The sequence below is a fragment of the Oryx dammah genome, unplaced genomic scaffold (assembly GCF_014754425.2).
Source record: "Oryx dammah isolate SB20612 unplaced genomic scaffold, SCBI_Odam_1.1 HiC_scaffold_2, whole genome shotgun sequence".
In the NCBI taxonomy this organism is placed as follows: domain Eukaryota; kingdom Metazoa; phylum Chordata; class Mammalia; order Artiodactyla; family Bovidae; genus Oryx; species Oryx dammah.
Genome location: NW_024070186.1, coordinates 184368281 through 184395453, shown reverse-complemented (window position 1 = coordinate 184395453; position 27173 = coordinate 184368281). Strand labels below are relative to the sequence as shown.

The 27173-nt window shown below is 49.9% G+C and overlaps 1 protein-coding gene across 1 annotated transcript; it reads right to left on the bottom strand.

Moving 5' to 3' along the window:
- Window positions 1-458: 458 nt before the first annotated feature.
- On the bottom strand, window positions 459-27173 carry ITGAD (integrin subunit alpha D). The gene is made up of 30 exons (XM_040266695.1): window positions 27143-27173; window positions 25428-25533; window positions 23123-23226; window positions 22918-22988; window positions 22666-22780; window positions 18257-18387; window positions 17205-17350; window positions 16248-16401; window positions 15999-16149; window positions 15380-15453; window positions 13788-13917; window positions 13520-13662; window positions 13221-13361; window positions 12938-13147; window positions 11986-12116; window positions 11709-11866; window positions 10324-10478; window positions 9963-10094; window positions 7881-7954; window positions 7503-7644; window positions 5129-5242; window positions 4938-5017; window positions 4749-4832; window positions 2794-2872; window positions 2529-2636; window positions 2352-2429; window positions 2055-2168; window positions 1814-1915; window positions 1291-1401; window positions 459-845 (listed from the first exon to the last, which is right to left on the bottom strand). Exons 1-30 carry the CDS (start codon window positions 27171-27173, stop codon window positions 729-731), a joined length of 3486 nt encoding a protein of 1161 aa, XP_040122629.1. The 3' UTR covers window positions 459-728.

Sequence of the window (27173 nt, the reverse complement as noted above, 5' to 3'; positions counted from 1 at the left end):
CTTGTCATTACCAGGGAGCTTGAGCGGAAACCCATGACCAACACGCACACACACGCACACACGCGCGCGCGCGCACACACACACACAGAACTACTTTTGGCCTCCTCTCCTAACACTGCTTACAGTGCACTTATGCTCACAGGTCCCAGTCAACTGAGAGAGTAAGGAACATCTCTACCCACGAGCAGCCCCACCCTCCTGGAACAGCGCTGCTGCTGCTGCTAAGTCACTTTAGTCGTGTCCGACTCTGTGTGACCCCATAGACGGCAGCCCACCAGGCTCCCCCATCCCTGGGATTCTCCAGGCAAGAACACTGGAGTGGGCTGCCATTTCCTTCTCCAATGCATGAAAGTGAAAAGTGAAAGTGAAGTCGCTCAGTCGTGTCCGACTCTCAGCGACCCCACGGGCTGCAGAACAGCGGTGAGGTTCCTGGATTAGAGCTCTTCCTTACAGCATAATTATCTTATAAGCATCCTCATTTAATGTGACAGTTCTTATACATAAGAGAATTCACACTGGCATCATGCCCACTTCTGTGAAAAGTGGGTCATCACCGAAGAAGTCTGGTGGATATGGGAAAACACAAAAATCTTTTGACCCCTTGGGAAGATGACTTGGTACCTGGTAAGCTGCTCAGGCCTGTCCCCGCAGAAGTTATTTCCCCGGAAGTGGATTGGTAGGTGAAGCCAAGGTCAGCCAATGGGAATAGAAATAAATGGGAAAGCGGATTATTTGGACAGAAGTGGATCTGGAACCTCACTGTGGATATCTTCCCCATTGAATGCAGCAGTGTCTGCAGGCTTGTTTTCCATCATTTCTTTGTATTGACGTTTGAAGAAGCCACACTATGAAGGGAAATAAATCAGAAAATCTGGATAAGAGGGCAGAATGGGAAGTTGGGAGTAGGAGGAAGCTGAGACAGAAGGGAACTAAGTAGCCTTGTATTTGTGTGTTAGGATACTTATGTGAACAACAGCTACCACCGACTGAGTGTTTGCTGTGTGCTGAGCTCTGATCTGTACACATCATTCAAAGATTCTGCATACGCTGGCCTCATGTCTGTGTTGTTTCAGCCATTCTGTGATATAGGCATTATTATCATTTCAAAAATGCGGAAACAGGCTCAGAGAGGTTGGGCAACTTGCCTGACATTAAACAGGGAGTAAGAGCCAAAATGTGTACCTAGACCAGCCTGACTCCATTGTCTGAGTTCTTCCCTCTATATGATCCTGTCTGTGGGAGGGCAGGGCCGGATGCTGGCGGTCTCGGGAGTGGGATGAAAACACTCACCTTGTACAGCAGGGCTGTGATGAGGGCCAGGAGCAGCAGCCCTCCCATGGAGCTGCTCACAAGGAGGGGCATGGGGCTGTAGACCTCATACTCTTCTAGCACCATCTCTACCTGATTTGGGGATTTCGGGGTCAGAAAGTATCAGGCCTCCCACGTTCCCATTTTTTTTTTTTTGACTGCATCATGCAGCATGTGGGATCTTAACCCCCCGACCAGGGATTGAACCCTCTCCCACTGCATCCTTGCATTGGAAGTGTGGAGTTTTAACCACTGGACCACCAGTGAAGTTCCTCAGTCTCCCAGTCCTTAACTCTCTTCCTTCCTTTATCAGGCTCTGCCTCAAGAGGTGACATACAGAAGCTCTCATGGGCTTAGGGACGACTGTCCCATCCAGGGGCCTCCATCCATTCTTCTTCTCTCCAAACTTGCAAGCCCTTCCCTGCCCCCCAACCACTCAGCATCACAGATTTAGCATCCAGAGCCCCCTGACCAGCCCAGCCACTGCCTACCACACGGTCACTACCTGGGCTCTCAAAAATGCCTCCTGTCCTGAAATCTGGGTGTACACAGATCTGTTGAATGTGACTTCAGCCATACTCACGACCAACGTCTTCTTCTGCAGCAACTGCAAAAGAGAAGGGGAGAGCTGGGAACCAGCTCTAAAGGGGGTAAGGGGCATGCAGGCAGCTCAGGAAGAGAGAAACATCCTGGCTTGAGGGGGGCACAGACACTTCAAGCGCCATCTGAGTCAAGGAAGGACGTACCTGGCTGGCCCAGCCGAAGCTGAGGTTGCCCTTCAGGATGAAGTCAAGTTCCTCCTGGACACCGAAGGAGGGGATGTCACAGCGGAACCTCAGGCAGTCAGCGATGGAGCAGTCCTGGGAACAGGAGAGGAGTGAAGTTGAAGAGGATCTTCACTTAAGCAGGAACCACAAGAGAGAATGAAATCTAGCTGATTTGGGGATGGGGAATAGATAAACCATCAGAGGACATAAACATTAGCAATCCATTTCCCGGGAGCCTCCAGTGCCCAGCTGGTCCTGCAGTGGGACCTGTCTCACCAGCACAAGACTGCTTGGCATCTGGGTCTGGAAGTCCGGCTGCTGGGGAGGTTCCCTCTCTGACACACAGGGGAGACTCTAGGGAAAGAGAGAAATAGCTACAGGATGATCCGCTGGTTGGAGGGTATGGGCACTGTGGGATCAGACTCTGGGGAGTGGTGAAAGGCAGGCAGGCACCTGTGAAGGGGCCACCAACACCACATCCCACACGACCACACCGTTCAGCAGGACGGGGACCCAGAAATGAACGCTGATGGCCAGTTCACGCTGACTCAGGTTATTCACCTGCAGAAAACAGAGACAAAACATGACTGTGGTCCCTGGAGCATCCCAAGTCCCACCCCTTTCCTGGCTCCAGCTTCCAGCTCTTCTCCATCCTTCCCCCACCGGCTCCCTACATCCCCACGGTAGGGACAGACGTGGATACTCCCTGGCCTCTCACGCGATACCGATGCTCAGCTTCTCTTTTGCTCTTCAGGTCAGAAGCTGAAAAATTGAAGTACTTGGTGGATTCTTCTTGCCTGGAGAGAGAGAGGGCTTATGGGTGAAAAACAGCCTGGGGACCATCCTTGGTTGCACCTGCTGGGGAAGGGGCCGAGCAGGTGACCCAGGGGGTCGGTGATGGTCCCCACGGGCCTGTGCAGCCTCAACTTTAGCCTCAGTCAGGGAACTAGATCTCACAAGTGCAACTGAAAGATCCTGCATGCCACAACTAAAGACCCTGTGCAGCCAAATAAATAAATATTTAAAAGGGGGGTATAGCAATAACCTTATCATAGACCTAGTAGGAGGGTTGGGCTTCCCTGGTGGCTCAGATGGTAAAGGACCTGCTGGCAATGCAGAAGACCCAGGTTCAACCCCTGGGTTGGGAAGATCCCCTGGAAAAGGGAATGGCTACCCACTCCAGTATTCTTGCCTGGAGAATTCCATGGACAGAGGAGCCTGATGGGCTACAGTCCTTGGGGGGTCACAAAGAGCTGGACATAACTGAGTGACTAACACTGCCACTAATAGAAGGGTTAAATTATGTAAACACATGTAAAGTACTTAAAACAAGGCCTGGCATGTCATAAGTATATAAAAGTAAGCTCTTATTGTGAGTTTTAGTGTTTTCCCATGGACAGAAGGGGAAATTCACACATAGAGTTTGGAAGGGCGATGACACTGCTTGACCCCCTCTCTAGTTCCCCTAAAAATTGGTACATCAGCAGCAGCAGCAAACTCTGTCCCATGGCAATAGTATAAGCTTATGACCAACTCTAAAGTCTCTGGAGTTTAGCAAGGTAGGTGAGGCTCCTTGTCTTGCTTCCGGCCTGGTCTGTCCCTGCTCCCTCAACCATCCCTACAGTTTCGCACATCTCTGTTCTCCCCTGAGTTTTGGGAAAACCTGACCTTTCTCTGCTCTGTGTAGTGACAGACCATATCCTGTTGGCGACAAGCTCCCCGCTTCAGAATATTCAGAAAATCCTCAGCTCTTAATCTAGTAGATCCAGTTCAGCGTCTTTGTGTTTGGCACAAAGGCTAGAGTTGGCTTCATGTTAAAGGAAGTCTGAACCTTGGAGAGGGAAGAGAGGATGCACAGGGGTGGCAAGGTGTGTGTGTGTCCCACCAGCAGGTCAGTTCATCAGAGGAGAACCAAGAATTATGGGATATGGTGGTGCAGTGGATAAGAATCTGCCTGCCCACGCAGGGGACACAGGTTTGATCCCTGGTCTGGGATGATGCCACATGCTTTGGGGCAACTAAGCCTGAGCACCACAATTACTGGGCCTGCCCTCTTAAGCTCGTGAGGCACAACGACTGAAGTCTGCATGCTCTAGGGCCTGTGAGCCCCTGTGTGTCAGCTACTGAAGCCCATTTGTCTGGAGCCTGTGCTCTGCAACAAGAGAAGCCACAGCATCTAGAGAGTAGCCCCTGATGTCCAAAACTAGAGAAAGCCTGTGGGCAGCAGTGAAGACCCAGTGCGGCCAAAAGAAATAAATAGCAAATAAATATAGCAGTAAAAAAAAAAAAAAAGAATTATGGGACATGGTGTGCTTAATTGCTCAGCTGTGTTGGACTCTTTTCGACCCTATGGATCATATCCCACCAGGCTCCTCTGTCCATGAGATTCTCCAGGCAAGAATACTGGAGTGGGTAGCTGTTCCCTTCTCCAGGGGATCTTCCCAACCCAGGGATCAAATCCAGGTCTCGTGCATTGCAGGTAGATTCTTTACCATCTGAGCCCCCAGGGAAGCTATGGTGCTATGCTGTAAGTAGATGGCTGATCAACAAGAATTCTCATGTGAGAAATCAGAGGGGCTAGCTTAGATACTCATCCTCAAAAGAGCAGGCTGGCTTGCAGGAGGAGGCACTAGGTTTGGAAGAAGGTCCAAGGGGAGGACAGGGATTAAGTACCTGCTGATCACTGTGTAGACAGCATATTTCACTGGGAGCTCCAGTTGGGAGGTAGTCTTGTTGGATGTAGGTTTATTATTTTCACTGGAGGGAGAGAAGGGTGCCTGGTTGGGAAGGTATCCAGGAAGAGTCTCCAGCTGGCGCATGGAACAGGAGACAGAGGGACACACCCACCTGGCCTGAGCTCACCTGCTTATGTTGGCTCTGAGATGAAACTTATCTCCTAGGGTGGCCTTGTAGGAGACATCAAATGTGACTATGAAGGCGCCCTGAGGGAAAAGAAAGAAGGGTTGAGGATGGGGAAGGCCATGGTGGAGAGAGGGAAGGAAATGGGGTCAGGAAGAGGGAGAAGAGCAGTGAGAATTGGGGGAAGCTCTGACCATAATGCCCTCACGGAAGATGGGGTGGTTGACGCTACAGCTGCTGCTCCTCAGGCCCTCGTTTCCGGTGGGCACTGCCTCACATGCCAGGCGCAGGGGACGCTGACCAGGTTGCTTCAGAGGAGAAGGAAGTTTTGGAAACTTAGCCACATGTATATACAGGCTTGATGCAAAACAGTGGTGGCATTGCAAAGCCGTAGGGGAAGCTCTCAGTAAATGGTTCTGGGAAAACTGGCCCATACAAAACAAGCAAACAAATGAACAAGCAAACACTGGATCCCTACCTCACTCCATACATTAGAATAAATCCCAACTGAATTAAAGACTTAAATGTAAAAGGCGAAATTATAAATCTCTTAGAAGATAATAGAAGGGAAGGTCTTTATAACCATAGAGTAAGGAAGTACTTCTTAAACATGATACACATATAAAATACTAAATACAAAGGAAAAGCTTGATAAAAATCAACCACAATCAAATTAAGACCATCTAGGGAAGGAAAGCCATTTAATGCGAGAGGAAATCAACCCTGAATATTCACTGGAAAGACTGATGCTGAAGCTCCAATACTTGGGGCACCTGATATGACAAGCCGACCCATTTGGAAAAGACCCTGATGCTGGGAAAGCAGAAGGGGGTAGAAGAGGATGAGATGGTTAGATAGCATCACCAACTCAACAGACATGAATTTGAGCAAACTTCCAGAGATAGTGGAGGACAGAGAAGCCTGGTGTGCTGCAGTCCATGGGGTCGCAGAGTCAGACACGCTGCAGTGACTGAGATGTAGAGAACAAACGTGGTCACCAGTGGGGAGAAGAATGAAGGGAGGAGCATACAGATCAGGTGTCAGAGGTGCAGACTACTGTTTATAAAATAAATAAGATGCAAGGATATATTATGTAGCACAGGGAATATAACCAGTGTTTTATAATAATTTTAAATTGAATGTGATCTATAAAATACTACATTGTTATCTTGTACACCTGAAATTAATATAAGATTGTAAATCAATAGTACTTTAAAAGTTTCAGAAAGAAGGAACATACAATATGTTTCCTCATGGCAGAAAGTGAGGAGCCTCTTGATGAAAATGAAAGAGGAGAATGAAAAGGCTGGCTTAAAACTCAACATTCAAAAAACAAAGATCATGGCATTTGATCCCATTACTTCATGGCAAATAGAAGGGGAAACAATGGAAACAGTGACAGACTTTATTTTCTTGGGCTCCAAAATCACTGCAGATGGTGATGCAGCCATGAAATTAAAAGATACTTGTTCCTTGGAAGAAAAGCTATGGCCAACCTAGACAGCATATTAAAAAGCAGAGACATTATTTTGCTGACAAAGGTCCATATAGTCAAAGCTATTATTTTTCCAGTCGTCATGTATGGATGTAAGAGTTGGACCATAAAGAAAGCAGAGTGCTGAAGTATTGATGCTTTTAAACTGTGGTGTTAGAGAAGACTCTTGAGAGTCCCTTGTACTGCAAGGAGATCAAACTAGTTAATCTTAAAGGAAATCAGTCCTGAATATTCATTGGAAGGACTGATGCTGAAGCTCCAATACTTTGGCCGTCTGATGTGAAGAACTGATTCCTTGGAAAAGACCCTGATGCTGGGAAAGATTGAAGGCAGGAGGAGAAGAGGATGGTTGGATGGCATTACTGACTCAATGGACATGAGTTTGAGCAAGCTCTAGGAGTTGGTGATGGACAGGGAAGCCTGGTGTGCTGCAGTCCATGGGGTTGCAAAGAGTCGGATACAACTGAGTGACTGAACTGAACTGAACTGAACACGTTTCCATTTACATAAAGTTCAAATATTGGCAAAACTCAACAACATAATCTAGGGATATATTTATGGGTGGTAAAGAAATATAAGGGATTGAGTATTACAAGGCAGAATAGTGATTACCTTTGCAGAGAGTATGAGGTTAGGATGAGGAAAGTTATATAGAGGGCTTCTGGAGGTGCTAGAAGTGCTTTATTTCTTTTCTTTTCCTTCTTTTTCTTTTTATTAATCTTTGGACTTTGCCACGCAGCATGTAGGATCTTAGTTCCCCGACCAGGGATTGATCCCCTGCCCCCTGCATTGGCAGTGCAGAGTCTTAACCACTGGACCACCAGGAAAATCCTCCCCATCTTTTGCATTTATCATTATTTAAAAAAAATCCTTTGGAGTGCTTTATTTCTTCATCTAGATGTTAATTGCATAGATTTTTGCTTAATATTTTGTTATTAAACTATACATATGCCCTGTGCACTTCTCTCTTTGTGTGTGTTGTATATTTCATCATAGAAAAAAAATTAAAGAACCTATTATAACCTGGAGCAGGAGAGAGGTCCCAGCCACTGAAGCCCAAGGGAGCTGTTTACCTGGATTGCTAATGTGCGTCGATAGGACAGCCCTGCTGGGTAGTAGAAGCTGATCACCGTTCCATAGGAATCCTCGCCCTCATTGGACACCATCACTGTCACATTGAGCTCCAGGGAGCTCCCAACCACCAGGGTCTCCAGCCTGAACAAGGAAGGACAAGATTGGGAGAGAGACTCGAAGGAAATAGGTTGGAATTGTATCAGGAGTGGGGGCAGGGCTGTGGGAACGCATGAACTACATGCTGATGACCATCCAATCGAAAGCACTTCTTTGTTAGAAGGAGAGGCAAAGGGAAACACAGGGACTTGCCATCCTATGAGGATGGGAGCCTCCAAAGCTTTAGTGTATGGCTATGAAAGGAGACGGAGCTCACTCACCCTGAGAAGCTCAGGCTGACACTGAGGTCCCCTTCACAAAGGTGATCTTGCCCACAGTTCTTCTCAAAGGGGAGCTGCAGCAAAACAGTACATTCTCTTCCCATCCGTGTCTCAATCCATCCCCAGTCTCATTAGGAACCCCCGTCAACACTGAGCATCACTGAGCGCCCACCCTGTGCTAGACTCTGTCCTAGCACTCAGTCCTAGACTCTGGCAAGGAGGTGGGGCAGACAGTGCGAGAGGGGCAGTTAGAATATAAGAGAAAGAGAAGACAAGAGCCGTGGCTTCAAAGAACATAACGTTTAGTTGAGGAGTCAAATTCAACTGGAACAAGCATTCAGCAAACATTATTAACAGTCGATAATGAGACAAGTTCTGCACTCGGAAAGGTGGCAACTACAGGTGAATTAGACATGGTGGTTCTTACATTCAAGGAACCTACAATCCCGAGGGGTCCACAGAAGTAGAGGCAGGTGGCTATCAGCCCAGTCACATGGTATTTGGCCTGGTATCACCATGACACAGTAGGAGGCCAGAGAAGAAGTGACAGGTGCTGAGCAGTGGTTTTCAAAAGAGAAGGAGATAAGACTGGGGCTCTGGGGATGAGAGGAGATCTTTGAGGTGGAGAGAAGATGTTTTGCCAAATAAGAAATATGACATGCAGGAAAAATATAGAAATCAACTGCCAGACCATGTCGTCATGTGTTTATTATGCTGCCCTTACTAGGAACACTATGAGCAATTACATGTACTTGTAGTCGCTTGACAGGGCCTCCTCTTGAAAACAGAAAGGAACTGTAACATGAAAAAGAAAGACAGACAACATGGACAAAGACAGAGGTAGAAATGAGAAAAGCTGGAGGACTTCCCCCACAGTCTAATGGTCAAGACGCCCTGGCTCCTGTCATATAACACAGGGGGCTCAGCTTGGTGCTCTGTGATGACCTAGAGGGATGGGATGGGAGGGCTGGAGGAAGTCTCCAGAGAGAGGGGATATATGTATATTTATAGCTGACTCATGTTATACAGCAGAAATCAACACAACACTGGAAAGCAATTATCCTCCAATTTAAAAAGTTGCATCTGACTAGAGACGGTCGTGAAGTCACTCAGAAAAAGACAGACACCACCTGATATCACTTATATGTGGGGTTTAAAATATGACCCGAATGAACCTATCTATGAGACAGAAACAGAATCAAGAATAAAGAGAACAGACTGGTAGTTGCCAAGGGGGAAAGGAGAGGGTTGCATTGGGAGTTTGGGATTAACAGATGCAAATTGGTATATACAGAATGGATAAACACCAAAGTCCTACAGTATAGCACAGGGAACTATACTTAATATCCTGTGATGAACCATAATGGAAAAGCATATGAAAAACATGTATATGTATGTATAACTGAGTCGCTTTGCTGTACAGCAGAAATTAACACAACATTGTAATTCTACTATGTGTGTGTGTGCGTGCTAAGACACTTCAGTCGTGTCACACCTTTGTGACCCCACGGACTGTGGCCCTCCAGGTTCCTCTGTCCATGGAATTCTCCAGGCAAGAATATTGGAGTGGGTTGTCTTGCCCTGCTCCAAGGGATCTTCTCAACCCAGGGACTGAACCCTCGTCTACCTCTCCTGCACTGGCAGGCAGGTTCTTTACCACGAGAGCCACCTGGGAAGCCCAATTCAACTATACCTCAAAAAAAAAAAAAAAAAAGATTCCGTATTCTACTGCAGGGGGTGCAGGTTTGATCCCTGGTCAGGGAACCAAGATCCCATGGGCCAAGTGACACAGTCAAAATAAAAAAAAAAATTGATAAATAAATCAAAATGTGGGTTTAAAAAAATAAAAGAAAAAATTCGAAGGGTCTGCAGAATAAGAACCAGAGAGTTTATGTTGGGGCAAAGTGGATAATCAGCTGAGATGTGGGTAGGGCTCCAAGCTGGGCCAGACTGTGAGAATGGGGCGGAAGCATGTTAGATGTGATGTGGTTTCGTGGGCACCTGGGAGCCAGCCTAGGTTCTTCAGCACACAGAGACACAGCAAGAGTCAGCACGTCCCTGGGACTTCCTAGGAAGACTCACAGAGGCCGTGAAGAGGTCCTGGGAGTCCACAGCCAGCACGGGGCGGAGGTTCTGAGATGAGGCGATGGGTTCCCCAACCAAGGAGAAGTTGAGTCGCAGGATAATGGGGTTCACTATGTCCTCCACACAGTCCTGGAGAAGAAGGGGCTTTAAAGAATCTGCTCTCCTCCTCCTAACTGGCTGCCCCGGTGGGGTTTCTCCTCCACCACATCCACGCCGTGGAAACCCAGTTCCCCAGCCTCAACTTTCTCCTCTCCTGCCCCAGGCTCCCCGCCTTTCCTGCCTCATTCAGGAGAGAGTGGAAGTGTCAGAGGCTGGCCCTAGGCTTCTTCCTCCCTCTCCCAGAACCCACAGTCCTCACTGGTAAAAGCAGCTTCATGGAGTCACAGTGCTCTCCCAGCCCCAGGGTTTTTCTTCGAGTCAAAGTCCAGTTCTTGGTCTCACCAAAAACAGCACGAGAAATCAGCCGACCTGGATCCAACGCCAGATCATATGTGACAGAGCTTTGGACATCACCTGAAGCAGAAGGGACGGAAGATGAAAAGTGAGAGAAACGCGAAGGTTCTGTTTTCATTTTTTCATGCAATGGAGATTCACTGAGCACTTTCTGTGGGCCACGAACTGTACCAGGTGCTGGGATACAGGTGGAGAAGATGGAGAAATATGGTCCCTGCCCTCCTGAGCTTGCAGCCTAGAAATGGAGACCAGCACGAAGGACATAACATCACAGCGTGATCCCTGCAAGGGCCAGATCCTCAGTGGTACCAGAGAGGGCTTGCTAACTCAGATCTGGCAATCAGAGATGCCTTCCTGGATGGACCTTGTCTGAGCTCTAACCTAGAGGATGAGCAGGGGTCAGGTGAAAAGTGGGGAGGGGAAAATCCCATATCTGGGGAATAGTGGCTAAGACCAGAAGGGAGAGGGAGGCTGGTACATTAATTAAAAATTATACTGAGGAGGGCTTCCTGGGTAGTTTAGTGGTGAAGAGTCTGCCTGTCAATGCAGGACACACAGGTTTGATCCCTGATCTTGGAAGATCCCACATGCTGTGGAACAACTGAGCTCATTCGCCACAATTTCGGAAGCCCTTGTGCCCTAAAGCCTGTGCTCCACACCAAGAGAAGCTTCTGCATTGCAACTAGAGAAAAGCCCATGCAGCAAGGAAGACCCAGCATAGCCAAATATAAATAAAAAAATTTTAACTGTATGGATGGAATTCCCTTGCAGACCAGTGGCTAGGACTCCGGAGTTTGACCCCTGATCAGAGAACTAAGATCTAGCAAGACCCTTGGTGTGGCCAGAAAAAAAAAGGAGGGGGAGTGCTTGGAGTAAGGGAGGCTGGAGAGGCAGAGGGTCCAAATCAGCGGGGTCACAGTGGACAAGAGTTTTAGTCTTTATAAATGCAACATGGGAGCGGGTGAGAAGTGGTGAACCGTGTTCAGGACCAATCAAGGTAACTACAACCTGGTGCAGAGTGGGTGGGAGGGAGCAAGAACAGCCATGGACACAGCTCAAAGTGGGTGGGTGGAGAAGTCTTGTCCTCTGGGAAGGTGGAAAAGAGGGCAGACCTTGGATGTATTCTGGAGAAGGAACCTAAAGGCCTGGGTGTGGGAAGAGGGAGGGAGAAGGGCAGTTGGGTGGACATGGAGGTGAGATCTGGGTTCCTGGCTCCATTCAGCCCTGAGAAGAGGGCTGGGTAGGGTGCCTCTGGGAGGTAAGGGTCTGGTCTACCAGGAGGAAGCTCACCTAGGCGATCCTGTGAGCTTTTGTGGATGGTGAGACAGACTGTGGCTTGCCCAGCTTCCATGGTGGTGGTCAGCTCATCCCAGCACTGATACACAGCCTTTGTCACCTCCGGGGGTGTGAATTTCATAGTCACGTTCACCTTCAGCACCGGCAGGCTCCTGAGGGTGCATGAGGGGCTGAGGACCGGCTTCTGGCCTCCAGCGGGGAAAACGAGGGAGCAGGCAGCTTGGTGAATCAGACTCAAGCGGCAGGCAAGTGGGGAGGGGGGAGTTGTCACCTGAGCAGTAGCGCGTGCCCCTGGGCCCCCACAGCAAGGTCCACCAGTCCATCCTGCGTGAGGTCCTGACCCCCACTCAGCGAACGCCCGAAATACTGGAGCCCCAGGGAGAGCTGGGAGCCTGCGATCCGCTGGCCGGAGAGAGAAAAAAGAAGTGCAAGTCAGGGGAAGGGGATGGGAAAGGTTTGAGAAGGAAAATTTGGAAAGGACACTGAATAGAGTAGTTGAAGAGAAGGGAGGGGACATCCCTGGTGGTCCAGTGGTTAAGATTCCATGCTTCCAGTGAAGGGGGCACAGGTTTCATCCCTGGGTGGGGAACTAAGATCCCACATGTCCCAGGGCACAGCCAAAAAATAAAATAATAATAAAAAATAAAATTTTAAAAAAGGAGGAGAGGGGTGGAGAGCAAACAAATGAGGTCCCCAGGGTCCCCAGACAGAGATCGGAGTACTTCTGGTCCAATGAGGGCCTTGAGGATGCAAATTAATGACAAAATCAAAGCATCATGAAGAGAGCATAACAGATTCATTTACTCCTCCTCTGCACGTTCATTCATAAATACTGGAGGAATGGACAGCTTAGTGCTGTCCTCGAGTTATCTTTACAAGAAGTCAATGGAATTTGCTCATCCTTTTATGTTTCACAGAAGGAAATCAAGGTTCACAGAGGCTAAGTCAGTCACTTGCCTAAAGCCACACAGAGCACAGGGCTGGTCAGGCATTTGACCTGGGGCCTGTGATCTCTTAACCACTAAGCTGCCCACACAGTTTGAAGTCTGTTTGGAGTCAAAGGAGAGAAGAGAGAGCATTTGCGCTTAGCTGGGCCAGGGGCAATTCAGGGAAATAAACCACTAAAAGGAGTAGGGGAATGGTCACTGCTGAGACTGGGACAAGAGGTGGCATCAGGTGAACCTAAGACACGGGAAAGGAGGTGAAGGCTGGGGGGGCCTCACCTGGCTGTGGGAGAGGCTGATGCCCAGTTCTGAGGTTCCGTGGAACAGGTAGACAGCACCCTGGTTCTCCTGCTCTCCCGGGGCCCCAATGGCCACATCCGCCAGCCTGTCCCCATTCACATCCCCCAGGGCGGTCAGGGCTGCCCCAAAGCGGCCCCAGGGGTGGCCCGGCTCCCCTCGCAGGACAGCATCACACTTCCACTTAGCTCTCTGCAGAACGAGAGTGGTGTCAGGGCTCACCCACAGCCAGACCCCCCCCAGCCCAGGTCTCATCACTACTCACCCCCCGGGGAAAGGGGCACACGGACACCTGGCCCCCCTGGCTCTGCTCGTAGAGATGAGGGGCCCCGATGAGGACCAGGTCAGAGCTACTGTCTCCATTCACGTCCACGGAGCAGAGGGAGGCCCCGAAGTAGGAGCCGATCTGGAGGGCAGAGTCGGGAGTCATCCTGTCTGCCCTCTGCCAGGGGCATACCCTGGGCCAAGTCCTGCCTCTCCCCAGACACCAACACCTCCCCCAGAGGCCCTGCACCCCCTTCCTCTCCTCCTTCTCTGCCCCTGGAGACCCCCTTCACACTCAACCTGGGTCCCTGTGACTTCAGCCTTCGGCTTCCATTGCCCGGACACCTGGGTGAAGAGGACCACCTTCCCGGTGTGCTGATGGCGGGGGGCCCCCAGGATCAGGCTCTGGACCCCCTTCCAAAGGGCCAGCTCTGTGGAGTAACCTGAAGGGGCCAGGGCTCAGCACCGAGGCGTCCCCACCCCTGTCCCCTCATCCCCCAGCCCCAGGCCCCTGTCCCTCCCAGGCAGCCCATCTCCTGCCCAGCCCCCAACCACAGCCTTGTCTCACCCAGGTAAGAGTCCCTCATGTCCACGTGCTCCTGGGACATGTTGATGAAGGTGGGGTTCTTATTTTGGGGGTACAGGAAGGCACCTCCAGACCAGCTGAAGCTCCCCACAGCCCCCAGAACTGGTCCATCCTGGGAGGAAAGGATTCCAGGGTGAGCAGGTGGGAAGAAGACAGCCTATTCTGAAGAAATGCCTGCCGCTGACTCCGCCACTCATCTGGAAGTCTCTCTTGCCATTTGTAGCTCTCATCAGCAGCCTCGTGTCCCTGACTCCTACATCTCTCAGTCCATCCCCACTGCCACTGTCAGAGTCACCCCAGCGCCTCTCACCCACTGTCCTTTCTGCCTCCCCACTTGTTCTCCTCTGCTTCATCTACTGTCCCAGAGTTGGGCTTTTTAAACCCAAATGTGCAGCCACTACGCTGCTGGCAAACCAAAGTGACTTCTTGTCATCAAACCCCCGAGGGTGGCATTTAGCATCCTTCGCAATCAAGTCTATGGAGTTACCTGGTGTTCCAGAACACACCAACCCTCTGACCTGGACACTCCTCTCTCCTTTTTCTGGGACTCAGCTCCTCTCTCTGGAGGAGTCAACCTCAAAGTTACATCTGTGAGATGTTCCTGGTTCCCTCAGAAAGTGCTAGGCATTTCCTCTTCTGAATAATTTGTTTATTGCCTTTTCAAACTCTTGATTATGGCTAATCTAGGACAAATACAAAAGTCAAAAGGAACGTGTAATGAACCCATTAGTACCCGTGACCTAGCATCACTGATTAACTCCTGACAAACCTTGTTCCATTTCTCTGTCCCCCTCAATTGCCCTCAAAATTATTCTGGGTAAGGGGCTTCCCTGGTGGTCCAGGAGCTAAGACTCTGCACTCCAAATGCAGGGAGCCAGGGTTCATTCTCTGGTCAGGGAGCGAGATCCTACCTGCCACAGCTGAGACCTTGTGCAGCCAAATAAATATATCAATAAAAATTATTCTGGATAATATCCTTCTGAATATTTTGAACACGCACTTCCTTTCAGACAGCTGTCTGTCTCTATCATTATTTTGAACTGACCTGATCGTCACTTCTCTGGTCTTCGTGCTCTGGTCTTTCCCAACTCTCCAGCCCTCTCTCCAAGCTGCCCCTAGCTCCCTCTGCTCCGGCTGTGCTGGCCCTTCTCTCACTCTAGTGTAGTAACCCCATTCCTGCCTCAGGACCTTTGCACCTGCTATTTCCTCTGCCTGGAGCAATTTCTCCCTAGATATTTCCAGGCCTCACCCTTGCTCATCGTTCAGCCTCCGTGGTTATTCCTCAGCCCTCCTCTGATCACCTCTCTTCTACTGCAGTGCTTAGCACCATATGAACGTCTTTCATTTTTTTTTTTTATCATCTCCTCCCACTAGTTACGCATTCCAGGAAAGCAGGGACCTCAGCCATCCCATTCTCTGCTGTGCTTATAGCACCTATATTCACTGCCTGCGTGTTTCTCCCAGACTAGACAGTGAGCTTGAGGGTTGAGTCCGCTTTGTTATTTATTCTGAGTCCCAGCTCCCAGCCCCAGGCTGGTGCCTGAGACTCTTAATCAAGCACACGCTCCACCCACCATTGTGAGGATGGAACTGAAGCCTTCTTGAGACATCTCATGCTGGAAGGAGCTACTTGTCCCCGACTGCGTTCCTGTGGGGGAAATGGGTCATTCAGGCTCCCAGAGACCTAGAGACGGTGAGGATTCAGAGCAGAGAGAGGAGAATGTGGTTTGGGGCTTGAGTTCTGGGTAACAATTTGGGGCAAGCTAGAGTAGGGATCCAGAAAGAGGACTCTTGGACTACAAGGAGATCAAACCAGTCAATCCTAAAGGAAATCAACCCTGAATGTGCACTGGAAGGACTGATGCTGAAGCTCCAATACTTTGGCCACCTATGTGAAAAGCCGACTCATTGGAAAAGACCCTGATGCTGGGAAAGATTGAGGGTGGGAGGAGAAGGGGGCAACAGAGGATGAGATGGTTGCATGGCATCACCGACTCACTGGACATGAGTTTGAGCAAGCTCTGGGAGATTGTGAAGGACAGGCAAGCCTGGAGTGCTGCAGTCCATGGGGTCACAAAGAGTCGGACACTACTATACCACAACAACACGAGTAGGGACAGATCCTCGGGACTGTGGGGGACAACTGGATCTCGGCTCTTTCAGTTCCAACACCCAAACTCACTCCCCGTTTACCCTCAACTGCAAAGATCTTCTCCTGAAGCCGCTTTAGGATGCTGCTGAGTGCTGCAAAGTTGTCCACCTTGAACACGTGGTCCTCCGAAGGCATGGAGCCAATGATGTTCAACTCCTGCCTGGCAGCGTGTGCCTGGAAAGCATCTCCCACCTGCGGCAGAGAGGCACATGAGGAGGAGGGGCCCGCCAGCCCTTCTACCTGGGGGAGGTGAAGGCTGAGTCTGGGGGAGCCAGGAGCAAAGGACGCACCCCAATAGCGTAACGGATGATGTTGGCTTTCTCTGCCTCGGGGATGACGTCGGTGTATTTCAGGGGGTCTTTAAATTTCTCCCCATCTGTGATGACAATGATGATTTTCCTGGCACTCTTACGGGCCCCATTCTTACTGTGAAATAGTTCTCTCCTGTCAAGGAAGAAAGAGGGGGTAACTCTTCTGAGATTCTAGGAAGCAATCATTTGCAGCACTAGAAGCTCCTCTGGAGAGACTGGGGAGGCCTGGTACCCTGAGACTCAGGCATGTTAAGTCATTGATTCATACTGACAAAAATTATTGGCCCCAGCACCTAAGCCATTTTCGTCCTGGGCCACCTGGCCTCCAGTATTGGGCAGGCACGTGGTAGTATGTAGAGAGCGAGAATAGATGAGGGATGGGGAAGAGAAAGGAGCTGAGTGGGGAGAAAAGCACAAAGAAGACACTTGGCAATAATTCCTGAGTCCCTTCCAGGGAGGTAAAGAGGAGTTCCTTTTTTTTTTTTTTTAATTAAAATCCAGCCGTTTATCTCGGACCTTCTTGGGCAGAAGCACTGCGCTCATGTTAGCTCATTTAATCCTTCCAACCAAGCTGTGAATTTATCCTCATTTGACAGTTTTCCAAGACTTAGAAAAAGCCGATTACTCCAATGGTGACCCAGGTAGCGAGCCAGGAGCCAGGATGGGAACCGAGAAGCAGACCTAAGTGGGCTCAGAGTCCAGCCAATCCAAAGCCAGGCAAAGGGGAAAGGAGTCTGGCCCTCGCCCTGGCTCAGGGGATTGCAACCAGTGAGGGGACCAGAAACACTCCAGGAAGACTCTGCCTGCGGCCCCCTCGATTCCCCGTGAGCCCTTTCTCCAGATCCTCCTTCAAACACTAGAAAGGGCTGGGCAGACCCAGCGCCAGACAGTGGCAGGGAAGCATTTTATCTGCAGGTAGCAGGGGTCGTAGCTTACACCACTCTCAGGATACCGGTGGCTGTGAATGTCAGACCATTCAGCTGGACGATGGGATCCACCAGGCTCCGAGAGCTCCGGATGGTCCGAAATTGGTTGAAGGTGAAGTGGGTCTTCATAAGGTTTGAATATTGCATCAGCGAGAACTGTGAAGGCCAAGAAAAGGGCCCTGGTGCTCAGGAGTTGTTTTTTTTTTTTTTTTCAGTAAGCTTTAAATTTTGGAATAATTTTGCACTTACAAACCATGTTCCACGTGATTTTGAGGCCTGACAACTATATACTGAAACCCAGAAAAAGAAAACTGGAAAATCAAAGCTAAATATTGCTTCTTTCATGGTTTACAAAGAATAACCTTGCCAACTACCATATTTGTTAAATTTAGATTTAAAAAAATTTTATAATATACAAAATCAATTTGAAGTCTATATTTCCTTGTTTCTCAAGAATTTATGGACTTTCTAGGTGGTTCAATGGTAAAGAATCCACCTGCCAGTGCAGGAGACTCAGGAGGCGTGGGTTTGATCCCTGGGTTGGGAAGATCCCCTGGAGAGGGAATGGTAACCCACTCCAGTATTCTTGCCTGGGAAATCCCATGGACAGAGGGGCAACAAGAATTTATACACACACACCACACACACACACACACACACACACATATATACACAAACAGTGGTTACTGGGAAATAAAATAATAAGATAAAGAAATCATGAGTTACATGGAAAACATGATAAAGAAATCATCAATTATTTGGCCAAGTTACCTTCAGTCAAATTTCACAGCAAAATTATTTTATATTCCTTTCAATGTATTTAAATAGCAAAAACCTATTTCCTGTGGCGCATAGTAAATGTGATGGGGGAAGCTCCTCTCAGGTCAGCTCTCCAATTGGCCCTGCTTGGGGACCATGCCTTGACCTTGGACCCTAGCTTCCTCAAGGCACAGGCCTATTGATCCAGCCCCCAGTGACGCCAGGCAGCCTCCCAGGTTGACCTTCCTAGAGGTAGACCCTCCCTCATCCCACTCCCCAGGCCTCAGAGGGCCTAGTCTTCACCTGCGTGTTGCTGCGCTTGAACAGTTCCATCAAAGCTCTGACAAAGTTCTTCATCCGTTTAAAGTCGGTTTGGTCAATGCTGCCGGAGCCATCAATCAAGAAGGCGATGTCCATCTCTTGATTTGGACACTCTGCCCAGAGGGAGAGAGGAATCAGAAACGCATGTTTGAGGGGACTTCCCTGGTCGTCCGGTGGCCAAGAATCCTGCCTGCCAATGCAGGGGACATGAGTTTGATTCCCGATCCGGGAAGATTCCATATGCCTCGGGGCAGCTAAGCTGTGCACCACAGCAACTAAGCCCATGTGCCCTAGGGCCTGTGCTCTGCAACAAGAAAAACCACTGCAGTGAGAAGCCCGCACACCACAATGGAGAGAAGCCGCTGCTTGCTTCAGCTAGAGAGAGCCCGCGCGCAGCAACAAAGGCCCAGCTCAGTCAAAAGTAAAGAAATTCATGTGTGGGTCCCAGCCACTTCCTGGGGCCCAGAAACCCTTTCTGCTCCACAGAGTCAGGGAGCCATTCTTGGCACAGGGACCAATCCCCACACTATCCACAGAGGAGGTCCAAATTTGCTGTCTCAGACCCTTTGCCTTTAGCAGAGTCCCTGTTTCTCCCCTCTTCCCACAAGGCTCACAGAAGGGGAGAAAGAAGTAGAGTATGGGGGCCGGGTGGGCTCCTCACTCTGTTAGTCAACAAATTTTTATTGATTACACATGTCAGGGATACTGTGGCATGCATGCATGTGTGTGTGTGTGTGTGTGTGTGTGTGTGTGTGCGCGCACATGCGCTCACGCGCGCTAAGTCACTTCAGTTGTGTCCAACTCTTTGTGATCCTATGGACTGAATGTAGCCCACCAGGCTCCTCTGTCCATGGTATTTCCCAGGCAAGATACTTAAACATTGCCATTTCCTCCTCCAGGCGACTTTCTTGACTCAAGGATCGAACCCCTGTCTCCTGCTTGGCAGATGGATTCTTTACCATGTAGCCACCTGGGCACCCACACAGGATTATTGCAAAGATAAAAAGAATGAGTATGGCAGTGCTACTGCCTCCATTCGTCCCACCCTCCCCTTCCCATGCTGTGTCCTATACAGCACAGGGAGCTCCGCTCAGTGCTCTGTGATGACCTAGAGGGGTGGGATGGGGGAGCAGGAGGGAGGGGATATATGATTACATATAACTGACTCACTTTGTAGTACAGCAGACACTAACACAACAGTGTAAAGGAGTCCTACTCCAATTTGAAAAAGGACTGAATATGTACATAAAGTACTTAAGACAGGGCTTGGCGCCCCATAAGGGGTAGTTGTTATCACCATCATCACCATATACCAGGCATTTTTCTGTGCCCAAGGACACACCTGGAACAGATGCTAAGGTGTGCTCCCAAGACCTGTCCCCCATCAGGATGGACGTGCTCATTCCCAGCTGTAGGGAGTTGGCTGTCAATGGCTCCCAGTGGAGTTCCTCCCTAGGTGTCACCCTACTCAAAAGGGAGGTGTCTTGCCCAAGGTTACACTTCCTGCTCCAGGAGGCAACCTGTACCCAGCCATGCTCCAAGCTCCCGGTGGGGCGACTGAGTCCTCTCACAGTCTACCCTGTCCATCTACTCAGTCCTGCTTCCCTCATACTCTCATGGGGGTTGCTCCTGAGAATATTCTCAAGGGAGCCTCAGAGCCTGTCTCTAGAGAAATCTGATTGAAGACCAAAGTTTTGTAAAAAATCTCATTCCTGCCCTTGTGGAGTCCACACAGTAGTGGAGAGACACAGCATATGCATATGAAGAAATGACATTTCAGGCTGTCCCCAGACTTACGTAGGGGGTTGTGGTTTCCATGCAAAACCCAGCTGATGCCTCTACCAGTACCCCACATCCTGTGTTGGTCTTGGGGTGCTGGGAGATCAGGCCACCACAACGTGGAGGTGTGAGGCTGAGCTGTGGCAGCTGGCCTCAGGTCACTGAAGCAAAAATGCCTTCTCCCAGCTCCTCACTCCTCCCCCACCCTGCCTGCTCAACCAGTATCACCAGTGCTGAGAAGAAATGGAAGAATGGAAGGTCACTTTCCTCCCTGCTTCCTAGTCTTCCTAGGAAATCCAGCCACTTGGAAATCCAGCCACCCACACGGCAGGCTAAGCGTGTGCTCAGGTCCTCCCAAGCTGGGTAGCTGGTGTTCTCTGTAACCATATCTTGTGCTCGTACCCACTTTTTTAGCTCCATGACAAAATCACCCTCCCCCTCCACATGCTCTCTCAGACCAGGCCTGTGGCCAGTGCCCTTGCAATGTCACTTCTGTTTCTTGCTGTTTTTATTGTATCCCACAGCAGGCACCTGGCTGTAGCTGATTGCCTTCTGGAAAAAGAACCAAGCCAATCAGGCAAGGTTGGTTCAAGCTCTGGGCTCTGCCACTTCCTAAAGTGGAAACTCATCTCTTTGAGCCTCAGTCTTCTCATCTATAAAATGGGGATCATCCTGGCCTCCACGAGGATCTTAAGAGGACCTAGAAGGGGATGCACACCCAGCACCCAGTACCCAGCACTGCCTGGTGCACAGTCCCTCCATATCTATTCAAACCTGCCTTGTCTGCACCAGTTTTACACATGTATGTCCCATTTTCATCAGACATCACACCTCAGGAGCCCCAGAAACATCTAAGAGAAGACATATACCACTTAGTGTTCAAAGCCACCTCTCCTGCCCTGCTGCACAGACATCCCCGGTGGGGCCTGGGACTCACTAGAGTCTTTGCCACTCTCTCTGTCCCCTCTGCAGACTCTGCTCTCACAACTTTGTCTGGGGGCTATTTCTGCTGCTGCTTCACTTCTGGCTAAAAGCCCACCAAGTCTGGGTTCGTATTTTCTCTGGGTCAAAACATATGCCCTGGGACTCCCCTGGTGGTCCAACGGTTAAGAATCTGCCTGCCAATGCAGGGAACATGGGTTTGATCCCTGGTCAGGGCAGTAAGACCCACATGCTGTGGGGCAACTAAGCCTGTGTGCCACAGCTACTGAGCCCAAGCTCTACAGCCCGTGCTCCGCAACAAGAGAAGTCACTGCAGGGAGAAGCCCACACGCCACAAGTAGAGAGTGACCCCTACTCACTGCAGCTGGAGAAAGCCTGTGTAGCAATGAAGACCCAGTGCAGCCATAAATAAACAGATAAGTAAGCAACGACAACAAAACATGTGCCTTGTACGGTCCCTGGCTCTCACTGGGGGCCCATTGTTTCCTTTGATGCCACGCACGGGGTTGTTTATCTCCTTCCTGTGCCTTCCTCCTGGTCCAAACAGACAGTCTTCAGTTAGAAAATCAGTCATAAAGGCAATCACATACACATGCCAGGCTGGAGTCTAAACACTTAGACATGTATATTAAATCTTTTAAATCCTAATAACCACCTCAATTATTAAGTTCCATTTTACCAATGAGGAAACTGAGGCCCAGGGAATGAAGCCACTTGCCCAAGGACACAGAAGATGAACTTGTAAAGACTGACCTTCAGAGGATTTCACTGGTGGCCCAATGGTTAAGAATCTGCCTTGAAATACAGGATACTTGGGTTCGATCCCTGGTCTGGGAAGATTCCACATGCCTCGGAGCAGTTAAGCCCATACACCACAACTACTGAAGCCCATATGCTCTAGAGCCCGGGAGCTGCAACTACTGAGCCCGTGTGCGCTCTAGAGCACGTGCTCTGAAACAAGCGAAGCCCCCACAGTGAGAAGCCCTCCCACTGCAGCTAGAGAGTAGCCCCTGTTCACCACAACTAGAGAAAGTCTGTGTGCAGCAATGAAGACTCAGCACAGCCACAAATTTTTAAAAAAGAAAACAAACAAACAAAAAGACTGACTGTCAGAGAGAGAGAGACTGCTGCAGGGCCCGCCTAGGCACCATTCTCTGAGGGAGACATCAGTGCTGGCAAAACTGTGCCTCACACTCGCCATGATTGGGTCCTTTCCTGCCCTTGTAAAGGGAAGAGTGAGTTTGGGGGTGTCTTGGCAGACTAGCAGAATGCCCCAGGACTGCCTCCCTCTTGGATTCTTGGATCTATGGTCCTCACCTCACGTTTTCACCACCCAAACCCTTCCTCTGGAAACCAGGAGGCAGCCCAGCACCTGCTGGCTGCTGTGGGACCCTCACGCCTCCTGCAGCAGCACCCTGAGGCTCCTTCCTGCCCGTCAGAGTCATCATGGCTCCCAGCTTAGGGGGTCCTGCTGTGACTACACTTCCTGTTGGGCCAAACTGTGCCCCCAGCCCCTGCTGAGCTTGCTGAGCCCTCTGGGAGGGGGCCTGGGGTACAGGAGGCCCAGGAAAACAAAGACCCAGAAGGTGGGGACCCAAGTTTCATGCTCTGCTCGCATGAGTGGTTCCAGTACGCGCTCCACCCAGAACTGGCATCTCTGGGGGACCTACCTGGTAGGGCGGTGGGGATGGTCCGGATGACCCGCAGGTGGGAGCCCAGCAGGAGGCAAGTGCCTTTTATGTACATGTTATCCCCACAGGCTTTGTGCACGGTCGGGCCGCAGGCCTGGGGGCAGAGGCCCGTGTGGGTGAGGGGGCCCCCAGAACACTCCCCCTCCTTTTCCCTCAGCCCCAGCCTCCTCTCCCCCAACCCCGTCAACCTGTTCTTCCCTCAAGACCCTCCAGGGACCCAGAAACACTCACCAACAGCTGGGAGAGATGGGTGGAAGCCGCCAGGGACAGGCCCAGGGACATGTCCACAGCCTCTGAGGGGGCTGAGAGGGCAGACACACAGGGTCACACCCATGGGTACACCCTCACTTGGGGGGACAGTCTGGGCTGGAGGCTGAGGAGGGGGCAGTCCTGTGTAGGAGGTTGAAGGACCCAATCCCTGGGGCGAGTCACTCACTGTTTAGCGAGATGGGCTGACACCGACGGGTGGCAGGCATACAGTCGTACAAACGTCCTGTTTTGTTGACGGTGACCACCTCCAAGGGGGCTCCCACCACGAGCCTGGAGGTACAACCAGGACAGACAGTCGCAGGAGGGGTGGGGGCATGGGGCGCTTTGGGTGAAGAAGTGTCATGGGGAAGTGAGATTTCACGAGGGGAGCCCTCGGCCTGGGCCTGTGTGAGGCTACTCAAAATCAGGGCCTGAGTCTAACCCACAGAGGCTGAAAGGCCATGCTGGGCTTTCTGTTTGTCTGTTTGGGTACATGTGTGTGTATATAAATATACGTGTATTTGTGTATGCAAATAGTTTTGGAGATTGTATGTGTGTGTTTTAACATTCACTCAGAATAAAACTATTCAGAACAAAAAATAGCATTTCCCAACCACAAGTCAGTGCAGTTTGTCGCCTAGGAGCCATCATTCTGAGAGAACCATTATTCCAAGAAATAGGTCACCTCAAGTTAAATGGAAAAATGTTCTGAAGCCAATAGACAATTCTGTAATTAATTAGACTATCTATTTATTTACAATTACAGTTTTATTTATTTATTTGGCTGTTCCGGGTCTTTGTTGCAGCAATGTGGGATCTAGTTCCCTGATCAGGGATTGAACCTGGGCCCCCTGCATTGGGAGCAGGAAAGTCCTAGCCACTGGACCATAAGGAAATTCCCAAATTGGATAATTTAAATATGATAATTTAATTTAAAGCAGCTGTATCAGAAACTGCTTCATATCATTTATATTCATTTATAAATGCAATTGTTTATTTGCAAAACACCTTGAGAGGGGAGAATTTTTTAATTTCTCATTATATTCATTTATAAATGCAACTGTTTATTTGCAAAACACCTTGAGAGGGGAGACTTTTTTAATTTCTCATTGAGAAAAATATTCTCATCACCAACAAGCTCGCTATTCAGGTGAGGGAACTAGACAAATCCTAATATATTTTAACTGATTAGCCATGGAAGATTTGTTGACTTGGCCTTTAAAGATTCATTCTAGAGGACCATTCCCTTATGGAAACCTGAAATCCTTGTTTGTCTAAGACTTGAGGATGACACTGAATCGGGTGGTTGGAGATGGAGCCATTTGGTTTCTTCTGGCACAATCGGGTAAATAAACTTTTAGTCTTAAACTATTGACCTACAGGTTTTTTTTTTTTTTTTTAACCCCAACCCATTCCTTACATGTCAGCTCAACCTTTTCATTATCACTCAGCAGAAACCAGGAAAAACAGTAGCTTTGTAGCAATCAGAATGTCATCCAATATATATTATATCCTTGGTTGGAAAGTCACTCAGTTGTGTCCGACTCTTTGCGACCCCATGGACTAAAGTACTGGTGAACAGCAGATAATCAAGAGTTTCATTTTTGAAAAAAATAGGGCCTGAACACAAATTGATGGTAAGTGGGACAGAAGCGGTTGGATTTGTTGGGTGTTGTGTGGTCGTGTGGGGCTCAAGGGAAGCCAGTGGGGGGAAGTGCTGGAGAGATTCTACATCTTGTTCTAGGTGGTTGTTACCTGGATACACATATGTGAAAAATTTATTGAGTTGGACCTTCTAGATTTGTGCATATCAATCTCTGTGTTATATTTCAAAACAAAGAAAATAAAACTCTAGGGCCTGACATCTGCTTCCATGTCCTCAGCCTGCCAGTCGAGGGAGAAGGAAGGGATGTACGGTTGGGACTCAGTGACCTCTGTGTGCTCTGTCTTGGCTAACTGAAACTTCCTGTGCTCTCAGGGTCATTGCCAGTGCCACCGCCTCCGTGAAGTCCTCCTGGAGTTCCCTCCTGGGTTTGATGTCTCCCTTCCTGTGGTTCCCAGACTTTGGTTATGCTTGCATCACAATGTGACTTCAACTCCTTGGGTCTCTGTCTCTGAGACCCAAGAATGTGCCCTTCTGGAGGCAGAGTGGATGCATAATTTGCCGATCCCAATGCAGAATAAAATTATGAGGCCTCCCTCCTGTTCTTGGAAAAAAGATTTCATCTCCCTTTCTTCTACAGGCCCTTCCTCTCTGCTGTCCTGGTGTTTCCTATTTGCTATTTAGTGTCACACCCTTTCATACACCAGGAATACAGCACAGATCCTTAGAGGCTGGGCAAGCCAGGTACAGCAGACCGTAACCTTGCCCGCCTCATGCAGGTGTGGTGGACAGGTTTGTAGCCCATGCTGCCCTTCCTCCAGGTGGTAGCAATCAGAATGCCAGCCTGCAGGCCAAGGGGGCGGAGTTGGGGAAAGTGGGCGGGGCCTACCTAGATCTGTCAAACTGGACCACGCTCTGGCCAAAGCTGGCTCCTTTCTCTCGGAAGACCAGGGGCTCCTCCACATCCAAGTTGAATCCATGATAAGAAGCCAGGCCTGAGGAATACGGGGAGGTGGGGGTGGGGAGAACAGTCAGAGAAGCCCCTTCTCCTTTGGACCCCTGACTTCTCGGGGTCATGACACCCACCACGCTCAGCCTTGATTCCCCATCTGCCCGGGAGAAAGGCATTCTTATTATTGCCACCTGTGTGGTTCCCATGTCTCCTCCTCCCTTAAAAAATAGTCTAATCACAATACAGAGGGCAACCATCCAGAGAAATGCCCCTCACCCACAGTCTGAAATTAGGCCAGTCCCCTCCTGATAGGTTAGATAGAGCAGGAATATCCCTTAAAGATAAAGTGACCGTGCAATTTATTGTCTAAACTGGGACCTTCCAGGAGGGGAGGGGGCACCATTAATAATTACACCAGGGACATTGGTACTGGCTCCAGGCGAACTAGGGTGTGTGGTCATTCCACTTAAAAACTGTCCTATTGCATCTTCCCATTAGGCTTGGGAAACAGAATTCTGTGATTTATTATTCGTCATTTTGTATTCTCCGTGTCCTCGTTCCTAGTGCCAGGCTCTAGGAGGACAAGGACAGCTCCACCTGCCTTGTCTTGGTGCCTGGAACAGTGCCCAGCCCTTAGCAGGTGACTTTAGCATTTACTGACTGACTCTGAACCACACAGCAGATCACTGGCACAACCAGGATTCCAACTCACTCTCCCGATTCTTGACTCATCCCAGTGGCTAAGCTAGAAAGCCCCAGGGTAAGACACTTTACATTTCAAGAGCTTTTCCCAATCCCTTCTCTCCCAACCAGTCGCCTTTCCTCTCCATTCCTCCTAGAAGCCTGGTTGTCTCTGGATGGAGAAGCTGACTCCAACCCCAAGAGTAGGAAAGCTTTAAGGAGACCAGGCATCAGGCCAGGCAGTGACAAGGAGGGTCCAGACACCTGAACCCTGGGGCTCTGGGCAGAGGCCAGATGTTTAGGGTGCTGGTCCTTACTGGGTCCACATGCAAGGGAATCTCACATCCGACATCTTTCTCACAAAGGGTGATTCTATTCCTAGTCTGGAAGCAGCCCCTGTGATCTGACAGGTAGAGGATACCAAGAGACTCAGACCCAGATGCTTCAGGGGCCAACAGGTGACATCAAAGAGTGAAGTGGGCGGGTCTGAGCCCCAGGGGATAAAGGGGGCATCCACTCCCAGACTCTGGTACCCAGAGCAGTCAGACCTTCCCATTTCTCAAGAGAAGCTGGAAAGACTCAGGAGATGTGCAGGACCAAGGAGGTGCCGTCTAACTAAAGTCTTCCCATCTCTTGTGGATGGTGTGGCCTCCCCTCCCAGGGGCCCTGGGGCAGACGCCCCTCACTCCCAGCACCTACTCCAGGGCCCCCAGGAGAGGAAGGGAGAGAGAAGCCATGGGCAACCTGGAGAGCAGCTCACCTTCCACCCAAGCATAACCCGTGAGCCCATGTCCCTCAGCTTTACCCAGCTCCTGCCCCTACCCAGATTCCAGGCCATTCCTCCCACCACACCAGACTGGACAAGAGTCCTCTCCTTTTCCTTCAGCTCCTCCTGCCTGCCCTACCAGGCAGAGACCGTCGCTCCCCCAACCCACAGAAGGCTTCTCACAGCCCCGAGGACCCCCACTCACCAGTCAGGAACAGCACAACTGCAAAGGCCAT

What these genes read in the sequence shown, in the direction of transcription:
- ITGAD (XM_040266695.1), bottom strand. Translation starts at nt 27,173, where the DNA reads ATGGCCTTTGCAGTTGTGCTGTTCCTGACTG. An exon ending in ACCGGTATCCTGAGAGTGGT is followed by an intron (nt 16,402 to 17,204) that starts GTAAGCTACGAC and finishes CTTCCTTGACAG; the next exon opens with GAGAGAACTATTTCACAGTA. An exon ending in TCACAGCCCTGCTGTACAAG is followed by an intron (nt 846 to 1,290) that starts GTGAGTGTTTTC and finishes TTCCCTTCATAG; the next exon opens with TGTGGCTTCTTCAAACGTCA.